We start from the raw sequence: 10,382 nt of genomic DNA on the forward strand, positions 1-10,382 counted from the left end.
CCACTTGCACACAGATTTTCTTAAAAAACTTATGCAGTTAGTCTTTTTGGTAGGAATTCCTTAACTGTCCTTTGATTTCCTTTTCAATGTTATTTTAAGATTCTTTGGGTCTCGGATAGCAGTCCATTCAGGGGCATCTGTTGATGGTGTTACAGGATCTGGTTCAGCACTGGGTTCCTGTGATTCATGTAAACAGTGATGGCCTCCCTTTTGTGAGAGTGGATTTTGATGACATTGAGCTACTCATTGTTTGAGACTGAAACAGAACGAGGCAAATAATTTAACATTAACAATTAACAGTAATTGGGAATCACAAGAGGGTAAAGCTTGGAATTTAACAGCAACAATTAACATGAAAACTGAAACTTAGGAACTTGCTCCTAACAACATGGTGCTTAGCATGCTTTTGATCGCTTTGGGTCATCTCCTCCCAGTTTCCTGCACCCCAAGCCCCCTCACCAGCCTGGCAGTACAAAAAGCAGAAAAGGCCTTGGCTCTGTGTGACCTCTGCTCACAATGACAAAAACATCTCCATTATTGGCCCATTCAGCACAAATCCAAAACACAGCCCCATGCCAGCCACTGGGAGGGAAATTACCTCAGCCACACCCAGCACAGTCATCTTTTGCTATTTCTTCATCACACAAACCAATATGAGCAGAATCCTGCTACTCAGCTGTGTTGTATCTGCTTAGCTTTATGTCTTTGACAACCATTGCCTCTTTTTATTTTTACCATTACAGATTTTTTCTTATGCCTATTTTCTTGAGCTTTTTGATGCATACAGTAGGAGAAAGAAAACTGATGTCAAACGCAGCCAACTTGAGGTAGTGACCAATCAAGTTAATGTCCAGTGATCTGCCATGGCTTGTAATATGCAGTCCATGTAAACAAAAACATAACAAATCAGTTTTTTTTCTATCATATGCAGTTTATTGTCCAGAAATATTTTACAAGGGATAGTAAAAAGGTGAAATAAGAATATGAAGTTGTCTACTCCTTCTTCACCTCTTTCACAGAAGGTTCTATTCAAGGACATTTTTCATGGTCAATTCTTAACTCATTTCCATTCCCAGTAAATTATTTTTATCTCAACCTGGAATTGGAGAGGGCGAGGGCAGCAGCTTGTATTCTTTTTAGTAGGACTACTAAACTGCGGAATATTATTCCTAAACCATGATGGGGGATGAAGCCAAGACAGTTTACCCCCACTGACCATAGCATATTCCAGATCATATGTAGTGTCCTGCTCAAAGTACAAACCTGAAGGAAGAAGGGGGACTTTTGGAGTGATGGTGTTTGTCTTCCTGAACCACTGTTAGTGTGGTGGAGCCTGGTTTCCTGGAGGTGACTGAACATCTTCATTCTCGCTGGGGAGATGTTCAGCTGATGGGAAAGGAGCGGGATACCTCTTTATTTTGCTTTTACTTGCATGTGTGGCTTTTCCTTTCCCCATTAATCTGTCTGTATCTCAACCCACAAGTTTTCTAACTTTTACCTTTTGCATCCCACTAGGGTGGGAGAGATTGAATGACTTCTCAGACTGCTAGGATTAAACCATGACACTCACACAAGGGAACTACAGCCTTTGATCCATGATATTTGGGATAATACTCAACTGAGGATTGCTGTATTGTCTGTGGCAAGCATATGCCCCAGCCTTGAAGGACCAGTGAAAGATTGGCACCTTCCAGGAATTTGTTTTGGAGTTTGGCCCACTTCCTTATTGACTTGTTACTGTAAAGACTGCCCACACTTCCCAGATATGCTTGCTTAACCAACTGATCCTCCTCCTGGGAGCAGGAATAAAAGGCTAGCATTGCTGGCAGTCCTGGCACACAGCTCCAGTTGCTTTGGCACATCTTGCTGTGGACTTCGAGATGACAAAGTCAATGCTCCTCCTTGGCTTTCTTCTTGCCTTCCTTGGTCTGGCTCTGCCAGGCACCCAGGGAAGAAAAATTCCCAGATGTGAGATGGTGAAGATCCTGCGTCGGAATGGCTTTGAGGGCTTCGTGGGCAAAACTGTTGCTGACTGTGAGTATAATGAGCTGCCATAGCACCTCTCTTTCTCCTTCTCACCTTCTTTTGATCTTCCAGCAATACTATTCTGTTCCTCCGTTTCTTTGAGTTCATCTGTTCTCTTCCTCATCCCCTTCCTTGCTCCCTTCTCTAGTTCGCACAACAAATACCCATCTAGAGCTTTGTCCTTCCAGGAACTCACCCATCCAATTCTCAAGGTTATGATACCAATTTAATTACTTCTCCTGCACTTCATTCACCCTGGGTACTTTCATATCTTCCTCTTATTTACCCTCAGCATACCTTAATGTTCTCCTCTGGGATCTCTCTTCCTCCTGCAGGGATGTGCCTGGTGAAACATGAGAGTGATTATAACACGAGAGCGTACCATGACAATGGTCCAAGCAGGGACTACGGCATCTTTCAGATCAACAGCAAGTACTGGTGCAATGACGGCAGGACTGCTGGAGCCACGAATGGCTGTCACGTCAGCTGCTCAAGTAAGCTGTAGAACAGAGCAAAGAACCTTTCTTTGTTCATTCCATGAAAGCACCTGCTCTGCATGTGACATCTGCCTAGCAGCTGCTCTGGGCATTTCGGTCTGTCCTTCTGTTCATCCATCTTCTCAGCGTCCCACCAACCCTTCCTTCCTGATGGACACACATCCTTCTGCCAATCTGTCCCTGCTCTTCCTCTGTCCTGCTTTCCTCCACACTGATCTTTTCTCCCTTCTCTACAGAATTGCAAGATGATAATATTGAGGATGATATTCGGTGTGCCAAGAAGATTGCTCAGGAGGCTCGTGGCCTCACTCCCTGGTAAGTTTGCAGTGGACACTGGGGAAGAGTGGGCAGAGGAGATCAAAGACTGTCTCGCTATTGACAGAGGGAGGCAGGACGATCAATGGATGATAAGTTGGATTTGGTGGAGTTTAGCACAGTCTTTCTCCTAAAACTGAAAGGAGAAGATAGGAATTCTGTCTTGCAGCACCTGCTCTAACTCCCAAAATTACCCTCTTCTCTCAGAGCTCCCCTTTCTGTTCTCTTTCCCTTCCCCCAGCTCACTTAGATTGATAGTAATAATACTATGATTGATTCATAATAATTTTCATTTAATTTTTGGAAGGATCTTTGAGAGTCTTCACCCAAGACTCTCAAAGATTAACCAAATCTGTTTTCATAACCAATTAAATCATAACCTTACTCCTCAAATTACATAATGTATATGTTTTTTCAGGTACGGCTGGAAAAACAATTGCCGGGGCAGAGACCTGAGTTCCTATGTCAGGGGTTGCTAAATGGCTGCACAGATGTTGATCGTTTCCTCAGGATCGCTGGAGGTGAAGAATGATAGCGTCGGGAGAGGAAGCCAAGGAAAGGGATGGGTGTGGGGAATTAAAAGCAGTGTATTATTAATGCAGAGTGGGTACTGGCTGCTGCTGACTCTGGAGGCCTGCACACTGCTGCAATGCAAACAGAGAATTTACGGCTCATAGCTTAATAAAAACAAGGGCACTTGTTTTTAGCAACAGTGGAGTTTCAGCCTTGATTTACTTGCATAATCCTGACTCATGATTTTGTTGCCCTGACTAACAGGGCTTAGTGACATTTAGGGTTTCTTTCTCTTTTTCCATCTTTCTCTGTTCTCTTTCACTCCCTCCTTTCCTCCTCTTGCTCTTCTTTATTTTTTTGGCCATTCTTATTGCAGTGTCTGTAGTGAGAAAATACAAAAATCTAGTGAGCACTGTGTAAGACGTGCAGAATTATGTTGCTTTGTGACTGGGACAGTCACTGATGGAGGTGGGATGTACAGACCACTGACACAGAGAGAAAACTATGCTGAAACATGACATTGCTCCTTAAATTTATCTGAGCATCTGCTCCTGGTTGGTATGAGGGATAGGGCACTGAAACATATGGGAATCTAGTCTGAGTGAATACAGCATTTATCATTCTTTGAGGAAGCCAACCAAACACAGCCTAGAATGCAGGCAGCATCTCCGGGAGAAAACTATGGGTTGGAAAGGTTGCTACAAAAGGGAAATGTTTTGCTGATTAGTTTACAAGTCTTTTTTTGCCAAACGAAAGCTGAATTCACAAACAGTGCATGAATGCAAGGTGATAACACTGAAAAAACACGTTGGCTTCTTCATGTGCTTCCTGCTGCTGCTAGGAGAGCAGTGACTTCTTTGGTGCTTATGCAGTAAAAGGATGCTTCAACTCATGTCTTGTGTGAATATATAAACCAACCATTAGAGGGGTGTTTATTTAGATGGTTGCATCTCAAAAAAAAAAAAAGCCTCAAAGTAAGCCTTGCCAGCAGTCCCTCTTCCCCAGTGTTGGAGGGTGGGATTTTTCCTTTTTATTTCCTTTCTCTCGTGGAATTTTTCTCCCATTTGTTTCCTAAGAGATGGGAACATGGATTATCCTGGGGTAACTCTCAAACCGAGACATAGATATTCAAGAGAGTCAAAAGATGTTGGCAAAGTGAAGGGGGAAGGGGTGCAGTTTGCTCCAGTCTCTTAGCTGGGGGCTTCTCTTGGGAAGGGCAGGGACTATGTGAGATTTTGGCTGGGGGATCAGGGTGAAGCTCTGCTCTCTTGCACTCTCTCTCCCGGATCAGAGTGGAGACAGGTGGAGTTTTGGTGCGGGACTGCTGCTGCCCAGAGGATTTGATAGCACTGTGGAGTTTTTGTCCTGCACTGCTTCTCCTTATCATGGGTGGGACTTTGCTCTCAAGAACTGGGACCTTTCCAACACCCAACTTCACTGGGAAGGGGACCCCAACCCCATCTCCCTTCCCTCTGCCGCTGCCCAGCCCCGCTGTTTTCTGCCATTGCTTCGGTTTTTTCTGCTGCACTTTAACCCAGCATCCCGTGCCTGCCAGGACACCCTGCAGCTCTGCTACAGCTGCAGAGTTCCTGCTGCATTTTGTTTGTCCCCCCGGGTGTGCACGGAGCCCCTTCTCCATCGCCCGCCATCCCGCCGCCATTACCGCGTGAGGGAGGCACGGCCGGCCCAGAGCGCCCCCTGCTGGAGGGGGGAACTCACTGCAACAGCGCCCCCTGTTGGAGGGGGGGAAATCACTGCACACCTCTGCCTGGCCTGGAGCCGGGAACTGCAGCGAGGCGTAAAGAGCCTGGTCTGGGCTGGGACTGGGACTGGGACTGGGACTGGGGCACTGGGACTGGGACTGGGCACTGGGATTGGGGCACTGGGACTGGGACTGGGGCACTGGGACTGGGGCACTGGGAATGGGACTGGGACTGGGACTGGGACTGGAACTGGGGCACTGGGACTGAGACTGCGGCACTGGGACTGGAGCACTGGGTCTGGGACTGGGGCACTGGGACTGGGACTGGGGCACTGGGCTTGGGACTGAGGCACTGGGACCGGGACTGGGACTGGGGCACTGGGACTGGGACTGAGGCACTGGGACTGGGACTGGGCACTGGGACTGGGGCACTGGGACTGGGACTGGGGCACTGGGACTGGGGCACTGGGAATGGGACTGGGACTGGGACTGGGACTGGAACTGGGGCACTGGGACTGAGACTGCGGCACTGGGACTGGAGCACTGGGTCTGGGACTGGGGCACTGGGACTGGGACTGGGGGACTGGGGCACTGGGACTGGGACTGGGGCACTGGGCTTGGGACTGAGGCACTGGGACCGGGACTGGGACTGGGGCACTGGGACTGGGACTGGGAACGGGACTGGGACTCGGACTGGGACTGGGACTGGGGCACTGGCACTGGGACTGGGGCACTGGCACTGGGACTGGGACCGGGGCTGGGACTGGGTCTGGGACTGGGACTGGGGCACTGGGACTGGGACTGGGTCTGGGACTGGTACTGGGGGCACTGGGACCGGGACTGGGACTGGGACCGGGACTGGGGCACTGGTACTGGGACTGGGGCACTGGTACTGGGACTGGGGCACTGGGACTGGGACTGGGACAGGGACTGGGATTGGGACTGAGTCACTGGGTCTATGGCTCTGGCTATTACTGAGTTCCTGATTCTGGCTGGGATTGGGTCTCTGGTTCTCTTTGGTGCTGCTGGTGTATAGCCAGCATCAACCCATCACAGGTTTGAACCAGAAGCGGAAATTACCTCATCCCCTGTGCTTCTAATTGGGAATTCTAGTCAATTATGCAAATTTGCTAAACTTATAAAACTGTTCACCCTGTGGGGGGTGGGCTTTCATGAACATTTTTCCATAACTGCTCCTGGAGGCCTGTAATAAAGACCAGCTTTTATACTCCCTCCTATACTAATATAATCTCCAAAGTGTGTGTTGTTTCATTTAAAGGTTCTTAAAGCACCACTTTGTACCAGTTGGTGGTAAAGTGTCTCTGACTGTACCTGGAGCATGGTAAAGGTGAGAATGATTCTGACTGTAACACAAACCTTCTGCGACCAACCAGTGTGGAGAACAAAGGATAACAGCGAGCCATGTCACCCCTGGTTAATCATTTACCTGAGTTCTAACTTGAGTAGAATGGTACCATTGTTCCCAGCCTGGCCTATGGCCAGGATGGAAACTTGGATTTGATGGGAAGGATGTCATAAGAAAAAGAATTTATTACTTTATTCTGGCCAGAATGTGCAACAGAAATTATTTCATCCCCACATACCCGGGTTGTGCAGTGAAATTCATTATATCACACACGCCTCTTTACCAAACTTTTCACATATTTATACATACAAAGAAATTCCTGTTCATTGGTCTTAAATTACACAATTCTTAGTATTCAATCTCCTATTGGTTAATGATCTCTTTGCCTTCAATGTTATTTTGGTTTTCATTCTTTGCCCCATCCCCAACACTCCTCAAGGTGTAACCCCCACCTGTTGAGAATTGCTAAGGGATGTGACATATTTCACTGAACCTGAGAGGTGTTTTTGGCAGATTCCTCTGCACAGATCAGTACAGATGTACACATCTCTGAATGTGTGTGAATTGATTATGCTGTGAATGCTTTTATCATGAGTCTGTTATTAAGTCACTGTTAAAATATAGCAAATGCTATTTGATGTTTATTTGTTAAATAGTCCATAATTGAGTGCTGCTAAACCCCTTTGCACCTTTATCTTTTTGCACCCTGACCCTTTTGCATCCTCAGTCTCCATGTAAATCTCCATGTAAATCATCCTAAATGGATTCCCATCCGTTTTTCCTACTCATATTTCAGCCATGTAGTCAGTAACAGGGTGAACATCATAACTGAACTCACTTAAGTTGCACTTTCACAAATCTGGATTTAAATCTGCTTTTTGCCAGTACATTTGAGAGCCCAGACCATTCACTTGTGACACCAGTGGGCACACCCGATTATGTACCTGTGTGTGCAGGTACAGACAGACATACGGACATCCTCATATGTGTGTACATGTACAGACAGACAGACAGACAGACATCCCCATATGTGTGTACGTGTGTGTGCACAGACAGACACACGGACATCCCCATATGTGTGTACATGTGTGTGCACAGACAGACACATGGACATACCCATCCATATGTGTGTACATGTGTGTGCAGGTACAGACAGACATATGGACATCCCCATATGTGTGTACGTGTGTGCATGTACAGACAGACACACGGACATACCCGTCCATATGTGTGTACATGTGTGTGCATGTACAGACAGACACACGGACATACCCGTCCATATGTGTGTACATGTGTGTGCATGTACAGACAGACACACGGACATCCCCATAGGTGTGTACATGTGTGTGCATGTATAGACAGACACACGGACACACCCATAGGTGTGTACATGTGTGTGCACATCAGCCCCTGAGTGGAAAATCACAAGCACACATCTCCACACGCATGCAGGTCCATGTGCACACACGGTGTGCAGAAGCCAGCTCAGCACCTCAGGCAGCTATCCCAGCATCTCTCCAGCTGCGGGCACAGCAACCACCAGCACTCGCTGCCCTTTCGTCACCTCCCACCCAAAGGCGGTCCGAAGTCCTGCTCCGCTCCCGGGATCGTGGCCCCGGACCCGCCCGGACCCGCAGCAGCTCCGGGACCCAGGGCAGGGCGGAGGCGTGCTGCCGGCAGCGGCGGCGAACGAGCGGCACCACGGGCCGGAGAGAGCGTGCGGCAGCTTTGGCACGGCACGGCACGGCACGGCTCTGCACGGCACGGCAAGGCACGGCACGGCACGGCGTGGCACGGCACGGCAGCAGGAGATGCACCTGCGGGAGTCAGACCCCATAAGTGCCCATGTCCCTTTGAGACCCTTCCCAAGGCCGCGCACTGCGGTGATGGAGCGGAGAGGGACACGCAGCGTGCGAGGAAGAAGAGCATGGCTGTGAAGGCATTGCACCGGAGTGGAGCCGCTCGCTGCCCAGCAGGCTGCGTGCTGCAGCCGTGCAGTGAGCGCTGAAGCTCTGCCAGGTGTGCCGCAGCCATGCAGTGTGCTGCAGCTGTGCAGTGAGCGCTACAGCCATGCAGTGAGCGCTGCAGCCGTGCAGTGACCACTGCAGCTGTGTCAGGTGTGCTGCAGCCATGCAGTTTGTGCTGCAGCCGTGCAGTTTGTGCTGCAGCTGTGCCAGGTGTGCTGCAGCTGTGCAGTGAGCCGTGCCGGGTCGGTCTGGTCCGGTTTGATGCCCTGGGTGAGCAGCTTCTGGCTGTGCAAGCCCGGAGAGGCTGCGGGGATTCCCTCCACAGCCCCGGCCCTTCCTCCTCCAGTTCCCTGGTTCGTTCTGCAGATCCCCGCTAGATGGGCCCCGCGGCCTTGCGGTCCCCGGACAGGCTCTGCTGCACCCGCAGCAGCTGGAATATAGCTCCTGGCTTGCACTTAGGGTTTAGGGGGAAAATGACAGCTGAGTGAAAAGAGGGATCTGTCTCACACGGAAACGGCTCTGGACCCTTCAGGAGAAATGATTTGACTCTGATTTGCACAGCAGAGTGGGAGAAGGGGATAGATTGATAATTTAATGGAATTAAATTAGTGGAAGGTGGCCTTGGCCACAGCAGAGAGGTTGGGATGAGATAATCTATAAGGTCCCCTCCAGCCCAAGTCATTCTGTGATTCTATGAACCCCTTTACAGCCAAGGGCATCCTCTTCCAAAGTACATCACTACAGGCTGGAGCAGCTGCAGGAGTTGCTTTCCCTGCTGTGGGCTCCCCTATCACTCCTTGCTAGCCCTCAGCACAGCTGGCAAGCAATTCCTTCCCAGGTAGAATGACCCCACAAAGCCAAGGAAAGCAAGCTGTGAGCAAGGCAGCACAGTCCCGTGGGTGGAGCAGCACCCTGGGGTGCCTGAGGTGGAGTGGGGCACAGCTGGGCAGTCACAGCTGTAACATCTGTGGATGCCATTTGCTGTGGGACATTACTGTGAGGAATTAGATCGCTGCAGTTAGTTTGCTGGCAGTCTAGAAAACCCCAGGAAAACCCCCATGAATAACACTTCTGGTGCCTCAGTCCCCTGCTGTGGCAGGTGCTGATAACCTGCCTCTCTCCTTATCTCAGCTCAGGGCTTACCATATCATTCACCCAGTCAGGCTTTCCCAAGCCCAGCAGGGCACAGTCTGGCCTAGGCTTGTTGGGTTCCTACCTCTCCAGACATCCTCCACACCCTGCATGCAGGACTTACCTCTGTAAAGTTGAGCAAGTGGTTGTTTAAGCGACTGGTGCCAGCCAAGGGTTTCCTCTGTGCCTCCAGAAATGCAAGCTTGAGGCACTTTTTGGACTCACCATGATTCCCTGGAGCTCTGAGATTGGGGTGAAATGGACCCTGCAGCTGCAGTATCCCCTGTTCCAGAGCACAGGTGACCAGTGTGCACCAGCTGCAGGTGAAATCCTGCAGAGAAGAGACTGATGGGGTGAAGTAGGGAAACTCCTTGGGAGCTGGCCAGAGCTGGCTTCTCCATCTCACCCTGCATGATGTGATTCAGCAAATACATGTGTCCCCAGGCAGCCTGGCTGCTTCCCAGTGCAGGTGGAGGTGCTGGGCACAGAGCTGACCTGGGACACAGACACTTCTCTGTCACAGACAGTGCCCAGCCGGGGCAGCTTGTCCCACCCCCAGCCCAGCCAGTGGCACGCCAAGCACTCACCCAGCTCCCCATGTGCTGGGTAAAGAGGGAACAGCTGCAGGGGCCCTTCTGCTGCCTCAGGAGCTGGGACAGCACCCAGAGTCAGGCCGGGATCTAAATTTAAACTCATGGTTTGTGCGTTTGTACATGCGAGTGCAGGCTCCAGCCCCCACTCCCCCACCGCCTCCCCTGCTGCACGGAGGAGACAGAGACCCAGAGGAGCTCCAGCTGGCTGGGACCTGGGGAAGGGGGGCTCCACTGCAGGGCAGGAGGGCAAGAGACAGCTAGGGGAGCAACACC

General features: G+C 50.3%; 1 protein-coding gene across 1 annotated transcript; it reads left to right on the forward strand.

Moving 5' to 3' along the window:
- Positions 1-1,842: 1,842 nt before the first annotated feature.
- Positions 1,843-3,661, forward strand: LYZ (lysozyme). The gene is made up of 4 exons (XM_033080270.1): positions 1,843-2,034; positions 2,361-2,519; positions 2,759-2,837; positions 3,256-3,661. Exons 1-4 carry the CDS (start codon positions 1,881-1,883, stop codon positions 3,314-3,316), a joined length of 453 nt encoding a protein of 150 aa, XP_032936161.1. The 5' UTR covers positions 1,843-1,880; the 3' UTR covers positions 3,317-3,661.
- Positions 3,662-10,382: the final 6,721 nt, after the last annotated feature.

Source organism: Catharus ustulatus, chromosome 25, assembly GCF_009819885.2.
Source record: "Catharus ustulatus isolate bCatUst1 chromosome 25, bCatUst1.pri.v2, whole genome shotgun sequence".
NCBI lineage: Eukaryota > Metazoa > Chordata > Aves > Passeriformes > Turdidae > Catharus > Catharus ustulatus.

Excerpts from the sequence above, each read along its gene's own strand:
- LYZ (XM_033080270.1), top strand. The coding sequence starts at position 1,881 with ATGACAAAGTCAATGCTCCTCCTTGGCTTTCTTCTTGCCTTCCTTGGT. Across the intron at positions 2,035-2,360 it reads GGGCAAAACTGTTGCTGACT|GGATGTGCCTGGTGAAACAT; the intron begins GTGAGTATAATG and ends TTCCTCCTGCAG. Across the intron at positions 2,520-2,758 it reads CTGTCACGTCAGCTGCTCAA|AATTGCAAGATGATAATATT; the intron begins GTAAGCTGTAGA and ends CCTTCTCTACAG.